Consider the following 16138-nt stretch of genomic DNA (forward strand, 5'->3'; position numbering starts at 1 on the left):
TCTCCGCCAAAAAAAAAAATTAGCCAGGTACAGTATGGTGGCATGTGCTTGTAGTCCCAGCTACTTGGAGGCTGAGGTGGGAGGACTGCTGTGGTGGTGGTGAGCTGTGATCTCACCACAGCATTCTAGACTGGGTGACAGAGAAAGAAAGACTTTGACTTTAAAAAAAAAAAAAAAAAAGACAACTTTTTTTTTAAGTAGTATCTTAAATACTTGGGTTCCATTAGTCCTTTCAGAAATCTCCCAGAGAATTGTGAAAACAAGTATTAAAATTCTCTGGGAGATTTCTGAAAGGACTAATGGAACCCAAGTATTTAAGATACTACTACTACTTTCTACAAAGAAATGTCTAGGTAGTATTTTTCAAATAGCAGGTGCTCCACCTTTTCTGAATGGATGGCTCCATTGGCTGAAAGAAACAAAACATTTACTAGCTGACAGAAAAGAACTAAATTCTTCAGAAAAAGTAGTGTTAGCTACCAAGATATTGATTGTACTATAACTAAACTTTTCCTGGATATTTAGACAAGAACTTTGTGAATAAAGTTAAAAAAAAATACTAACATTTAAGTACAAGGTTCTATTCATAATATTTGGAAATGTTTCAATATAGTTTAAGTTTCCTATTTTTGCATATTTTATTAATATTTAAAATATTTTATACTAAACGCATGATGTGAGATTTTTGCCATCTCCCACTGAAAGAAGGCAATTTGTAGGGGAGGGAGTTTTGATACAAACCACCACCTTGTATATCAATTTAGTATTCTTCAAGGTGTTTGAAATTCGTTATTATCTCAGGGGATACTGTTAATCATTGTTAACTTAGTCTTAAGCATAAGAAATAACAAGACTGAATAACTTAATAGAATTTCTTTTTAATAAGTATATTTAAAGTTCATCTCTTCCAAAAAACAGCATTTTAATTACATTCAAGTTGTATTCATTTTAAATACCAACAAACCCATCATTTACATATAGAGCTAGATATTACAAAACAGATGGAAATTAAAACAAGTTTTATTTTTTTAAGTCTTTCTGAATTTAAACATTGTGAACTATTAAGTATATACCTAAAAATGTACACATTATCAAGGAAACACAAGTTGCTCTAATAGGAAAAGAACTATAATACACATACAGTGGAATATAATTCACGTAGGCTTAATTTACAGGTATGTCTTAAAGTACAAAAACCCCAAAAACTAATAACTAGAAATACAGGCAAAATCACAGCTGACTTTCTAAATTAATGCACCACTATATAATGCTTTCCACAGAAAGTAAAAGGGTTCTCAAGATTTTATGTTGACCCATGATTTTTCACTTCTTTGTTCTCAAATATAAAACCAAAGTTTTCTGTTTGCCTTTAATTTACACAAGTTTGTTTGCTTTTATAAGAATAACTAAAATGTATCATGAAAAATGCTATCAAACCTGTCTATTTAGACCTCAGTAACCAAGACATTTCTTTCATTTTTCCCTGTTGCTCTATTTTCCCTTCCAAAAGTCTCTAAGGAAATTTTATAAACAGTGGTGGTAAAAAGATAAATAATTCTGAGATGGCAAAGAAATATTAGACTTGGCACTAGCACAGGTTTACAAAAAAAATTATTCCCCATTTATTGAACTATATATGTGAAAAAGGAAAATCATATCTGAAAACATAAGCAAGTGAAAACGTACTAAAAAAAACACGGAAGGCAGCATTTAGAATTATGGTACTTGCGGGCTTTAGTTTGAAAACCATACAGCAAGCAAGCTAGCAGTTGAGAATTTTTTTTAAAAAACTTGTATGAACATGTTTAATTTTGAACTTGTTTCAACCAAGTTGTAGCCAAAACAAAAAGGTCATAATTACTGTGCTCATATAAGATGTGATGAGAAGGGAGGGAGAAATGCAGGGAAGAAGTGGGGAGACAAGGAAGGAAGGAAGAGAAGGAGGGGAGGTGGAGAGAAGGAGGAGAGGAAGAAAAGAGAAAGGTACACATTAGGTTAAAAGGGGCAGGATTAGGAATAAAACTAAGCACTTAATCTAACCTGATCAGGGAGAAACTTTGCTCTTTATTCAGGTTTTATTGCACTTCATAATCACAGAGAAGGTACATCCATCTTTTTTTTTTAATGTGTCTTAGGTTAAAAATGGCAGAATGAATAGCCCTTAGTTAGCACACACTATTTTTAAAAGGGACATGTGTAGAATTTCATTGATTTTTTTGTGTTGTCCTTATTGTTTTTCCCCTGCTTCTTTTCAAAGGTGTTGATGTGTTTGTTTTTAATGACAATCTTAAGAGTTTACTCTTCTAAAATGGTGCTCAGATGTACTGATTTATTCTGGCCTTTCTTAAACAATTTACTTTGCATTAAAAAGTCATCAATAAGAACTGTAATTCAGTGTTTTCAAAAATGACATGTTTAACTTGAAATCAAGTTTAAATTAACTGCTATTGTGCCAAATAATGAAACTACTACTACTTTGTTCATTACAAACATCATGTAATCATTCTCTATGATCACTATAAAAGTTTAAATAATCCTTTTCTCCTATATATGAAGACAGTTGTTCTAAAACAACACTCTAGAAGTGTTAAAAAGCCCATGCATAACACACACCCCATCTCAGTTTTTGAAAGTCAGTGCATTCAGTGGTTATAAATAAGCATGATGTTCTTCCACAGCTAAGAGTTCTAGAAAAGAGGGGGGAAAAAAAAAGATAAGTAATCTGAAAGGTTCCTAATGATCAAAAATACTGCCAATACTTAAAGTCAAAATGGTATAACCTGAATGTCAATCAGTTGTGTTTTTTTCTCCCAAGGGAAGACGTTCCCATAACTGGAGCAACTGCTCACCAACCTGAGGTTCTAGTTCCTGGATAAATCAGAAGTCAAAATAAACATAAAAAGAACCGGATTGAAAATTTTCAATGACCAAAACCTATACTGATAAAAATGTAAGAAAATCACTTTAAATTTCATTTTCCTGCCAGAAAATGCTAAAATCATATGGTATGAATTGTTCTAATTCTTTGCTTAAAGCAATTAGGTTTATGGAGTTTATTTCCAGATTTAAGATTGCAGTTAATCTGAAAAATCTTTCAACGTTTGTGACAAAATGGCAACAGATTCCCATGGAGTCCTTCTCGAACTTTTTATACCTAAAAATAATGGATTTTGTTTTTAATAGAGAATTAGCAAAAGCACTCAGCTGGAACTTCCAAAGATTTACTGTGAAACCTAGCATATTCGATGTTGGGCTTTTTTTCAAGAAACTCTCTTAGGTAACTATATCTTCTTATCTTGAAAATTATTAAAATATTTTTTTCTTCCTTTCTAAGAATTATTTCTAGCTAACAGATATAAAATTTCTTCTAAATCATCATTTTAGAATAAAAATGAAAATATTCTCATACAAATGAAAAGAATGTCACTTTACTCCTGTGGAATACCTATGATAAGCACTTAAGAAGAAACTGAACACTTTTTATAGTGTGATTTGAAACAAGTCATACTGGTTCAGATAAATTATTAGCTGTGTGGCCTTAGGCAAAACTAATCTATGAGTCTATTTCCTCCTACATAAAATTGGACTAATAAATTAATCATAAGAAATATATCTTATAAAGTAGCTAGCATAGTATTGCATCAATATACATTAATTTCTACCATCTTAACTATCTTAAAATGCATGTAAGTAGCATCATGAAGAAAAAGCAAAACATAATAGAAATAAGCCACTAGAAAATAAAAAGGGTGTTATTTACTTTACAATTAAAGCCAATGGGAAGTTAAATACTGTCATCTGAAGATTGTGATTGCACAAGCAATCAGACACATTTACAAGCGTTTTTACTAGCGCTTTACAAATCTGAACCCATGTTTCCCATGTGCATCTGAAATATAAAATATGTGCTCTTACATTTTCTCCTCAAAGCACTAGATAACAAGAAAACTAAACAGAAACAAAAGTAAAAAGAAAATGCCATTGTATACCTGCCCATCTCTGCTTATCTGCACTTTCTTGTTGTCATTCCATGGATTGAGTAAATGGTGTGCAAATTGAAAGGGAAGACTTTCTTTTCGTATCCACTCCACCTTAAATACTCCTCCTAATCCAGCAGAGCCCCAGTCCTGGCTCTTTTCCCTTCCAATCTCAGAAGACATCCTGGAAAATCCCTGGAGGTAAAATGGGAGGAAGGAATAGAGGTGAGGAGGAGACTAACATGTCTAAATTCAATCTATCTGAGAATGCTGAGTTTTTAAAATTTTAAGATAAAGTATATAATATTAAAATAACAGATACCTAACTAACAAAAACAAAAAATAAGCTACTTATTAAATTTTTCATTGAAAGCTCTCTTAGCAAATTTTAGAGGAAAAGCCAGTTCTAGCCTCCTAACAATTTCAAATATCAATAATTTCTAAATAAAGTGTCAACAGTACTAAGTTCATATTTATTCCATAATAAATGGATACAAGCTAACTTCTAAGCTTTTATTCCAAAAATTATAATAAACATCAAATAATAAATATATTATTTTATAAATTCAGGTATATAATACATTAAGTGAAGATGGGTTAAGAAACATACTTAGTTTATTCATTGTCAATACTTGGCCTCTTTAAATAAGTATTTACCAAAAGGTCAAGCTTCTCATTACTATGAATCCACCTGAGAATTAGTAAATCTAAAGTTGTCTTCAGAAGGAGACATAGTTTCCTTCTCATTGTCTTCTTCTTTCATATTTAAAGACTGTTGTTTGCTTTGAGACTCTTGGATTTTAGTCAAAGTTTCTCTAATGTGTTCTTTCAGCTGGTCATGTTTAACTTCAAGGACTTCTTTTATCATTTTAAGGTTGTCTCTTTCCTTGGTTAGAGATTTTATCCCTTCCTGACTTTCTTGAAATTTTTCATTCAACGTGAGCCTTTCCATTTCTATGTTTGCCAGTGTTGTTGAGTCCTTGGTTGTGGACTGTTCTTTTAATAACACCAGTTCATTCACTGTTTCCTGAGTCTCACTGACTTCTTTCAATTAGGAAGTAGCTCCTGTTTCTCATGAACATAGTTTCCTTCTGAAGACAACTTTAGATTTACTAATTCTCAGGTGGATCCAAAGTAAAGGAAAGACTCTGGTAAGACAAGGCAAAAACAAAGGGATTCCAGTTCTAACATCCTCTAAAAAAATGCAATATATCCCTCATTCTTGAATCAAGCAAAAGGCATTCTTGCATTCTGATTTAATGAAAAGCCAGTTGTTTTTTAAAAAAAATCTCTGACGTAACCTATAGCCAGAACAACCCTTTTTACTGATTTAAGATGGCTCACCTGGAAATGTCCAGATCCTTGAACAGAAAATACCAAGTAAACCATGCTGCTTTCCCAAAAGGCTCGATTTAGCTTACGTTCATTACTAGGGGTTGTAGACCAGATACCCTTCTGTTGAGATATTTCAAGGTTTCTCAAATTGCTACTCTTCATTATGAAGTAACGAATAGGCATGTTTGGTCTTGGTGAAGGAGATTTTGAGCCCTATAAAAGAATACATAAGTTCTTGACAGGTAATCTGACCTTTCAAAACCAATAGGCTCCATTAAATAACATCTTCATAAACATATAAGCCAAATTATTTTACCATATATTCAACAAATGCAAATAGCTCTATCATGTCTGAAACCTATACAAGACCCAACTAAAATAAAGTTAGCCAAAAACAAGTACACATTTGCAGAGCATTCAAAATGCCTTATCAACAAAGGATCCTGGAGTACCAACTTTGATTTATGCCTCAAATATACTTTCAGAAATTGTTTTAATAAACTTTCAAAATCTGAAAACAAAACAATATTTCTCCAGGTTACTGCCTGGGGGCGGTTTTCAGGGGACAAAGAAAATGAGTACAGTGGTCTCATTAAGTTGTGAAGAAAGAGACCAAAGTGGAGTTCAGAGACCAAAGTGGCTACTGTGCATGGCAATGTACTAGAAAGAAAGGAGTTGCACATAAAGACAGCTCCAAAGGAACTGCAGAGGGGTCTGCAGTTTTGGCTAACTGCAGACCTGAACATAAGAGAAAAATGATAAATAACCCAAGGAAAGGGAAAGAGCCAAAGGAAAACAAGTAGACCAAACACACATAGCTGGGAATATTTCATGTTATCCTCAGCCAGAACAGATAGAACCTGTAACATATATGGAACTGGCCCACATAAGGGCCGTACCTAAGTATTAGAACTAAATTAATAACAGAATAAAGACTGCTTTGGCTCAACCCTAACACTACCTAAAAGCAAACTTCAAAAGGATTCAATTGATTGCAACTAAACTGTAAATCAGAATAATGCCTAACCCTATTGAAAGGAATACACAAAAACCTAGCCACCCAACAAAATTATAAGAAACACAAAAGAAACAGGAGAATATAAAAAGGTTGTTATTTACATAATTAAGGTCAAAGAGAAGTTAAATACTGTTGTCAACCTGAGACTCTGATTGCAATGAGCAGGCACATTTACAAGTAGGTTTTCACTAGCTCTTTACAAATCTGAATCTGTTTCCCATGTGCATATGGAATATAAAATTTGTACTCTTACATTTTCTCCTCAAAGCACTGGATAACAAGAAAATGAAACACACTGTATACCTATCCAGGGAAAAATAATAAACAGAAACAGTCTCAGACACGACAGAGTTGATGTAATTAGGAGACAGAATGTTAAAGCATCTGTTATAAATACACTCATTATGTTCAAGAAGGTAGAGGAAAACTTGAACATAATGAGAGGAGAAATGGAAGATATCATTTACTTAATTTTTTTTTGGGAGACAGGGTCTCACTCTGTCATCCAGTCTGGAATGCAGTGGCACAATCATAGCTCACTATAACTTCAAATTCCTGGGTTCAAGTGATCCTCCTGCCTCATTCTCCCCAGTAGCTAGGATTACAGGTGGCCCATCACCATGACCAACTAATTTTTAAATTTTTTTTGCAGAGATGACAGGGTCTTCCTATGTTGCCCAGGTTGTTCTCAAACTCCTGGCCTCAAGCTATCATCTCACCTTGGCCTCCCAAACCATTGGGATTACAAACATAAATCACGCCCAGCCAGAAGATATTTTTAAAAGACCCAAAAGGAACTTCTTGAGATGCAGATACAGTATTTGAAAACACACTAGAAGGAAAGAACAGCAGTTTAGACACTAAATAAAAACATCAGTGAACATAAAGACAAAACAATAGAAACTATCTGAAATGAAGTAAAGATAGAAAAATGACTGAAAAAAATGAAGAGAACATCAGTGACCTATGGAACCATATGAAATGGACTTACATCTATCTATCCAGAGCTCCAGAAAGGAGTTTCTTCAGATAGAAGTTAATAATACAAAATAGACATTCATATTAACACGAAAGAATAATGAGCACAAGATTAGTAAATAATAAATATAAAAAATATTTTTCTGGCATTTAAATCTTCGTAAAAGATAACTGACTATGTAAAGTAAAAATAATACATTATAGCATTTATATAGAAACAAAATGTATGAAAACAATAACACAAAGGAGAAAAGTGTAAAATAAAAGAACACTGTTGGCCAGGTACCATGGCTCATGCCTGCAAACCCACACTTTCAGAGGCCAAGGCGGGCAGATCACTTGAGGTCAGAGTTCAAGACTAGCCTGGCCAACAGAGTGAAACCCTGTCTCTACCAAAAAATACAAAAAATTAGTCAGGTGTGGTGGCAGGTGCCTTAATCCCAGCTACTTGGGTGGCTGAGGCAGGAGAATCACTTGAACCTTGGAGGTGGCAGTTGCAGTGAGCCGAGATCACACCACTGCATTCCAGCCTGGGCAAAAGAGTGAGATTCTGTCTCAAAAGAAAAAAAAAAAGAACGTTGTTACACTGTTGCAAGGTTCCCAAACTATATCTGAAGTATCATTATACTGATTCCAGATGACACTAGAGTTAAGTTAAAAATAGCTTCATTAGTGAATTCTATCAAAGATTCAAGGAAGAAATAATACCAATTCTGCATATCTCTTCTAAAATACTGAAGTGGGACAAACACTTCCCAACTAATCTTATGAGGCCAGCATTGCTCTGACATCAAAACATACAAAGATACATAAGAAAAAAGATGTACAAAATAACACCCCCATGAACAAAGATCCATCCATTTAACAAAATCAAATCCAGCAATATATAAAAAGGATAACACCATGACCAGGTGAGGTATACACATAAGAAAATCAAGCAATGAAATTCACCATACTAATAGACAAAAAATGCTTTCCCCCTGAAATCAAGGCAATGACATGTGGCTCTCAACACTGAAAAACATTTTACTGGAGGCTCTGGCCAGAGAGATAAGGTAAACAAGAAATAAACAGCAATCCGATTGAAAAGGAAAAAAGTAAAACTATCTTAGTTATCAGATGGTATGATTATTCATGTAGAAAATCCTGAGAAATCTACATAAAAAGCTAATAAATACATGAAGTAAGGTCATAAGATTCAGGGAAGATATACAAATATCAAATTTATTTGTGAATACTCCTGCAATTAAAATTTTAAAAAACGGTATCAAAATATTAAATACTTAGGGATAAATTTAACAAAAAAAATGTGTAATATTTGTACTCTGAAATTTATAAAACATTGTTGAGAGAAATTAAAGACTATCTAAATAATAAACAGATATACTATGCTTATGGATTAGAAGACTAAAAATTGTTAATTGTTGAGTTTCTTCAGATTGATCTATAGATTCAATGCAGTCCCACTCAAAATACCAAAAAAATTTTCTGTAGAAACTGATGAGCTGATGTTAAAGTTTATATGAAACTACAAAAAACCTGGAATAGCCAAAACCATTTTGAAGAAGATAAACAAAGTTGAAGGACAACCGGTGGAAGTTGAAGGATTAACTGATTTCAATACTTACTTATATAAAACTACTAAAATAATGTCAGAATACCACTGGCAAATATATATATATACACACATATACATATATATGTAGAGAGAGAGATTAATAAAACTGAAGAGTTCAATACGTAGACCACATATTTATGGTCAGGTGATTTTTGACAAAGGTGTCAAAGTAACTCAATGGTAAAAAACAAATGGTTTTTAACAAATGGTACTAGAACAATTGTATAAGCAAAAGCCAAAAAGTAATTCTTGACCCACCCATACTATAAAAAAAAAATTAACTTAAGTAAATCATATACCTAAAATGTAAGACTGCCAATTATAAACGTCTAAAAACAAACATAGGAGAAAATTTTTATGATCTTGGGTTTGGTAAAAATTTCTTAGTACACATAAAATGCTAATCATAATAGAAAAAGCTGATGAAATGAACTCCATCAAAATTAAACATAATTGCTCTTCAAAAGACACTGTTAGGAAAATGGAAAAACAAGCTACATATTGTTAGAAAAAATATGCAAAACATATAATAATTAAGCCTTGTACCCAGAATACACAGAAAACTCTTACAACTCAGTAAAAGATGACAAATCACCAAAACCAACAACAAAAAGTGAACTAAAATTCAAACAGACATTTCACAAAGATGATGCACGATGGCTAACAAGCACATAAAAAGATGCTCAACATCATCAGCAACTGGGAAAATACAAGTCAAAACTACAATGGCCTATTACCATATACCCAACTAACATGGCTAAAATTAAAAAGGCTAATACTGCCAAATATTGTCAAGAATATGGAGCAAAGGGAACTCTTACAGTTAAAGGAAATGCAAAATAGTGCATTCATTTTGAAAAACAGTTGGACAGTTTCTTGTAAAGCTAAAATACATTTGTCCAACAACTCAAACAATACTAATCCTAGGGATTTGCCAAAGAATAGAAAACATACTTACACACAAAGACTTTACTTGAATGTTAGTACCAGTTAGTACAATGTTAACAGCTTTAGTCTTAATAGCCAAAAAGTGAAAACAACCGAAATGTCCATCAACTGATAAATGGATAAACCATAGTCTATCCAGACAATGGAATACTACTCAGCAATAAAATAAACCAATAATACACCCAACAATTTGGACAGATTATTGATACACTCAATCTTACGTATGTTGCGTTTCGTAGCTGGCTTATTTCACTTAATAGAATTTCAAAAACATTCTATTAAGTGAAATAAACCAGACACAAAATGTTACATATATATGATTTCCAAATGTTACATATATATGGAAATTCTAGAAAAGGTAAAACTTAAGGTACAAAGAGCAGAACAGTGAGTTACCAGGGAATAGGGGTGATGGAAATGTGTAGATGATTGTGGTATAGTTACATGATTGTATACATTTGTGAAAATTCATAAATTATACAATTTAAACTGCTGAATTTTACTGTAAATTATACCTTAATAAAGGTGTATAAATAAACCAAAAACCGTGAAAACCTGAGAATGAAAATTTACAAAAACATTTCTTTTCCTCTTATTTAACAAAGATTATTTCAAAGACACATTCACCAAAATACAAAATACAGCTAAATAAACTCTAATCAAATACTTATACAACTACTAAAATGGGAAGCAAATGTAATCACATCATGAACATTTGAAATTATTCTTATTACAAGTTTTTTTAAAGATACATAGTTTTCAATTCTATATCAACATTTCCTACCTTCCCAACCCTATCCCATCTTGTTTTTTTAATATAACCACTGTAGAAATCAATTAATAGAAAACACTGTTTTCAATTCTGAAATTATAAACCAAAGTTAAGTTAAATTAAAATAATCTTTTTGTTACTTATTTTAGCAAAAAAGGTTCTAAAGGACTGGGCATGGTGGCTCACACCTCTAATCCCAGCATTTGGAGGCTGAGATAGGAGGATCATATGAGCCCAGGAGTTTGAGACCAACAAAGGCAACAAAGGGAGTTCCTCATCTGTAAAAAAGAATTTGTCTTTAATTAGCCGGGCATGATAGCATGCACCTGTAGTCCCAGCTACTCAAAAGCTGAGGTGGGAAAAATCACCTGAGCCCAGGAGTCCCAGGCTGCAGTGCAATATGATTGTACCACAGCACTCCAGCCTGGGCAAAAGAGCAAGACACTCATCTCAAAAAAAAAAAAAAAAAAAAAAGGTTCTGAAAAAATAGGAAAGAAATAATAAACAGCCCAATTATATGCCAGCAGTGAATGATCTGTAGGTTTTAAAGCATCCCAAAATACCCAAAGGTGGTAATAACTAGAAATATTTGGCATGAAGGAAACATTTTTAAATTTACTCAAAGTGTACCAAGTTTTCCAGCTTTAGCTTACATCTAGAACAGAGGCCACAATTAGAAAAGTACTCTAATTATTCTATAATTTTGTTTAAATACCTAACATTACATGTGCTACATTTTATTTCAGATACTCTACCTTTCCTGAGGATGGAGGAGAAGGACTAGCACAAGGACTTGGGTAACTACTGCTGTCTGTAGATTTCACAGAAGACTGATCTGATCGGTCATCAGTGCCTCGTTTGGTATGTAAAATTCCCCTATCTTTGTACTTCTGAGGTGGGTGTAATGCTGGAGATGGAGATTTCATCAATACTCTTGAGCAAGGAGGAAGCAAAGATCAATTATATTTAAGTTCATAATACAAAGATCAGTTATGTACAAGTTTGTTATACAAAGCAGATGCCATTGCGATCCAAAGTCCCAATGATATTATGATTTATGGAATAGTATTTAAAAATACTAAGGTCAGGAAATATAGATGTCTATGACAGTATTAAATTTACAACTATGTATGAGATCCTGAGCAAGTCTCTTAACTAACCTGAGCTTTAATTTCCTTATCTGTTAAATAAAAGGATGATATCTAAACTCTAAGATTTTTCTATTCTAAAATGCTATGAAAAAATGCCACAAACATGGCAGTCAGGAATTTCATAATTTTTTTTAAAGTATGGGTTTTTCTGAGTCAATCAGACGTCTATTAAGTACTTCCTGATATGTTGCAATATAAAGTTTGCAACACGACCTATACAATATTCTTCTCAAAACATTGGATCCAATCAAGCCCTGAGAGCTAACCACCAGCTTACATAAGATACATAGGGCACAGAAATAAATAGTGCCAGGAAAAAACAGAGACAAATTCATAATGTAGGACATCTCACAGTACCACTGACCTAGTTTCCTGAACATTTCACCTACTTGATTCATCTAACAAAATTTTGTTTTTTGTTTCTTGCTTCCTTTCTGTTTTGGCTTACATATTTAAAAGTAAATCCCACACATCATGTCATTTTATCTTTCCATATTTAAATATGCATCTGTTAAAATGCGTGCACTGTCCCTACATAACCAAAGTGGTTACCAATCCCAATAAAATTATCATTTCCTCAATGTTTTAAATTATTGATGTATTTGAATCAGCATACAAGGAAGACTCATGCATTATATATTAGTAGTATGTCATGTTTCTTGAGTCTAACAAAATTTTTTATAGGCTGGTTTAGGAATAACTCTATCACATAACAATTTCTATGAAAATATATTCCCACATTCTAAACAACTAATGCTCAAGAAAATTATAGAACAACATTTTCAAAAAGTGAGGAATATCTAAGTAAAAAATGTACTTTTTAGTCTTCTCCTTTTTCTCAGCAGGGCTTAGACCAGAAGGAAAGGTTCAGGCACATATTTTGCAAGCTTTCCTTGGAAACTTGTTGAATTATTCCTAAAATGTAATATCTGAAGAACGTGGAAACCAGCATGTTTTATTCTTCTATAACAGAAGTTTTAAATGATATTAAGCCTTTATGTTTCATTCAAATATGAGAAAGTCTGATCAAAAAAAGATACTAAAAACCCCACCTGATCCTTGAAAAACAGGAAGCATCATGTATCTGTTTCCACTGTTTCTATTTTCAGTTTAACTATAAAATCATATTCTTACTACAGAGACTTTTCCACCAGTATTGCCAAAACTAGCCTCATAGGCAAGAATGATTTTTGTTATCAATTTTAATAAGTTGAAAACCTACTATGAAGTAACTTAAATTTGATTCTAACAAGTGTTTTTATAACCAGAAACATTTCTGAATCATGCCCAATGACTTATTATAACTAGTATCATATTACTAAAATATACTTTTTACATAAATAATTCAGTATGAGCTGTCTTATTAATAATCATAAAATAAAAACACCACATCTAATTGCAAAAGAACAAAAGAAGAATTTGGCTAAATTATGACAAAAATCTTGTCATATGACAGTAAATTTGTTTACTTCTTATATGCCTCCCCTCAATCAAATGTAAATCCTCTGGAGGAGGTCTTATCTGTTTTGTACACTTCTAGATTCTTCACACCAAAAACTGGCATTCAATGTGTCACTGAATGAAGTTTTCTATATGAATGCTAGCCAGCAGTACTGATATCTAGATAAGGCTTGTAAGGAGGTTGTTCTTTCAAATGGCCATAGCCAGTACTGCTAAGGTCATCTAGGTAAAATATTACTTCACATGTATCAAGTAAAATATTTAAATTAAAAATGTCTACATATTTTTGAGATCCTAAATATGTGAATTCTAGAAATTAGATATTTTGACCTTTTCCTGCAAGAGTTGCCTTATTAAATAACGCATAGATACCAATAGTTTAAAATCCATATTACCTTAGTACTTAGAAGAATTAAGTTTGATAAGTAGAAAACTCTTTCCACTTTATTGCTACCTTTTTATGGATCTTAGATTATAAAAAAAGTAATTTTTAATTATAAAAGCACATGATTCTAAGATAAATAATTTATTTTCATGAAGAAAAAGTGACCCATTTTGGTAAAATGTCATAAATTTACCTTTCTGCAGTAGTACACTCATCAGAAAATTCAGTATCTGCTGAACTTTTCCTACTATTATTTGATCTCCAAGATGAGGCCAAAGGAAGCTCTTCTGAAGACATAGGCCTTGGCCTTTGGCCAATTCCGGATGGTTGTTGCAAACCTGCAGACTGTTCTTCAGTGCTTAAAACAGCTATAATTGCTCTTATGGTAGCTTCATCAACTTGAGACCAAGGTTTAGATGGAGCTCTCATTCGGCGTAAAAATAAGCTATGCCACTTCTGTCTGAGCTGCAGCAATAAACTAGCTGCCTGTAATAGTTCAAATAGATACAAGCAAATGATATCACATATGCAAAACACCTATTTATTGATTAGTTTCCATTAGTTTGCAACTGTTTCCAATAAACATATTTCACATTCCATATAATTTACTACTAATTTCATTATTTTTAATGCATGAATGACATTAAATTTATTTATAATATTTTAGGCACAAAAGTCACAAAATCAATTTAAACAGTCTAATAACAAAGACAGTAAACAATAATTGTGGTAGAGTGTAATTAATACAAGAAAAGTAGCAGCAGGGTAAATTAAAATATATTCATATTATTATTTTAGTGCCTGCAGAATATCCAAATGATCATGTCCTGAAGGCAGCTGGATTCAAAGAAACGTCTAAGATATAAACTTGAAAGTCACCAGTCCTAAATAGTTGCAAAATATACAAATAGAGGTAAAGTCCCCAGGGACCGTACAGAGGGAGTAAGAAGATGAAAGTAAGAGACAAAGTGCTAGAGAACTTAAAATTTAAGGCACAAACATTTATAGCAGGATCTGTGAAACAACCTAAGGAGGACTACAGAGAAACAAGAACTAAGAAAGATTAATGTTACAGTAACTAGTGACAAAGAATTTGGGGCAGAAGTAAGGAAGAAAATTGGGAAAGGGCAGGATTACAAAAAGGAGGATATGGACAATAGAGATAAATAACAGAGAGAGGTCACATTTTTATCCAGGACAGCAGATGGACTTTGACAACATGCAGGACACAGTTGACTTTGCAAGTACAGTTTCAGTGAAGTGAAGGATTGGTGGGAATGGAAGTTAGAGTGTAGTAGGTCGAAGTGAGGAATGAATAGATGCTAAAAAAGTAAACCTAGCCAGTGTTAACTACTGACAGCTTGGCGCTTCCCAAAAATGTATAGAGAATGATCTTGGAGAGTAGAGATAGAATCAAGGGGAGGCTTTGCCATGAAAATCTGTAATTTGAAAAGAAACATTCAACCCCCCTCAAACCCCCAATTCAGAGGTATATGCAAAGAGAAAATAAAATGGACTGATATCTTTCTCTCAGAAACAGAGTTATACAAAATAAAAGGGGTTCTTTTGTATCCAATACTCAATACTTTCTTATATATCCAGAAATACTCAAGGATTACTGCTATAGTTTGAAGTTTTTTGTCCCCTCCAAAATTTCATGTTGAAACTTAATCTCCAATGCAATAGTAATGGGAGGTGTTGGCCTTTGAGGGATGATTGAGTCATGAGGGCTCTGGCTTCATGAATTGGATTCGGTATCCTTATAAAAGGGCTTGATGGAGGGAGTTCGTGCCCACTTGCCCTTCTGCCTTTTGCCATGTGAGTACATAGTATTCCTCCACTTCAGAGGAGGCAGAGTTCAGTGGCTCTCACCCAATGTCAGGACCTTGATCTCAGACTTAACATCCTTCAGAACTGTGAGAAATAAACTTCTTTTCTTTATAAATCACCATAGCAGCAACAACAGACTAAGACAATTACCTTGCTTAATACTGAGCCACAACTGGGTTTTCCAAGTCCTCTCTTGGAATAAACCCCAATACAGAAGATAATGAATAAGGTCCCTATGAAAACTTAAGCTGTATTCTCTGATACTAAGGGCTCAATATTAAAGATAAAATTTTTATCATACTATATATCAAGTCACACTAACTCAATGAAAGAAATTTATTATACTACTAGAAAGCAACTTACCTCTGGCTCTAGTTTGAAATTGAGCCACTCATCAAGTTTCAAGGCTGCCAAATTAGCTGTAGTTTTGTCCTCCATTTCACTATCACTACTGTCATTGGGAATGCCATCCACTGTCCAAGCACATAATGAAAAAAAATCACTTTTACCTTCTTACATTATGGGAAAAAAAATAAGAATAATAAATACTTTTCATGTACACAAACCCTTCTGACATACTAACAATTTGTGTGGGAAGTTCTGCAAACCCAAAGATCACATATTAAATCTCAATATTTATTTTAAAGAAAAAAAAGACACCAGTT

At 33.0% G+C, this 16138-nt stretch overlaps 1 protein-coding gene across 1 annotated transcript in view; it reads right to left on the bottom strand.

The window, feature by feature from the left end:
- Positions 1-862: 862 nt before the first annotated feature.
- Positions 863-16138, bottom strand: part of YTHDC2 (YTH domain containing 2) — a 78706-nt gene continuing 63430 nt past the window's right edge. The window contains exons 24-30 of the mRNA XM_032274375.1: positions 15837-15946; positions 13837-14129; positions 11402-11579; positions 5322-5525; positions 3990-4172; positions 2781-2868; positions 863-2687 (exon numbers count right to left, since the gene is read on the bottom strand). Of these exons, the coding sequence (XP_032130266.1) occupies positions 2788-2868; positions 3990-4172; positions 5322-5525; positions 11402-11579; positions 13837-14129; positions 15837-15946 (1049 nt within the window). The 3' untranslated portion in view covers positions 863-2687; positions 2781-2787. The remainder of the gene's footprint in view (positions 2688-2780; positions 2869-3989; positions 4173-5321; positions 5526-11401; positions 11580-13836; positions 14130-15836; positions 15947-16138) is intronic.

This window comes from Sapajus apella, unplaced genomic scaffold (genome assembly GCF_009761245.1).
Source record: "Sapajus apella isolate SASKATOON/1434 unplaced genomic scaffold, GSC_monkey_1.0 scaffold1, whole genome shotgun sequence".
Lineage (NCBI taxonomy): Eukaryota > Metazoa > Chordata > Mammalia > Primates > Cebidae > Sapajus > Sapajus apella.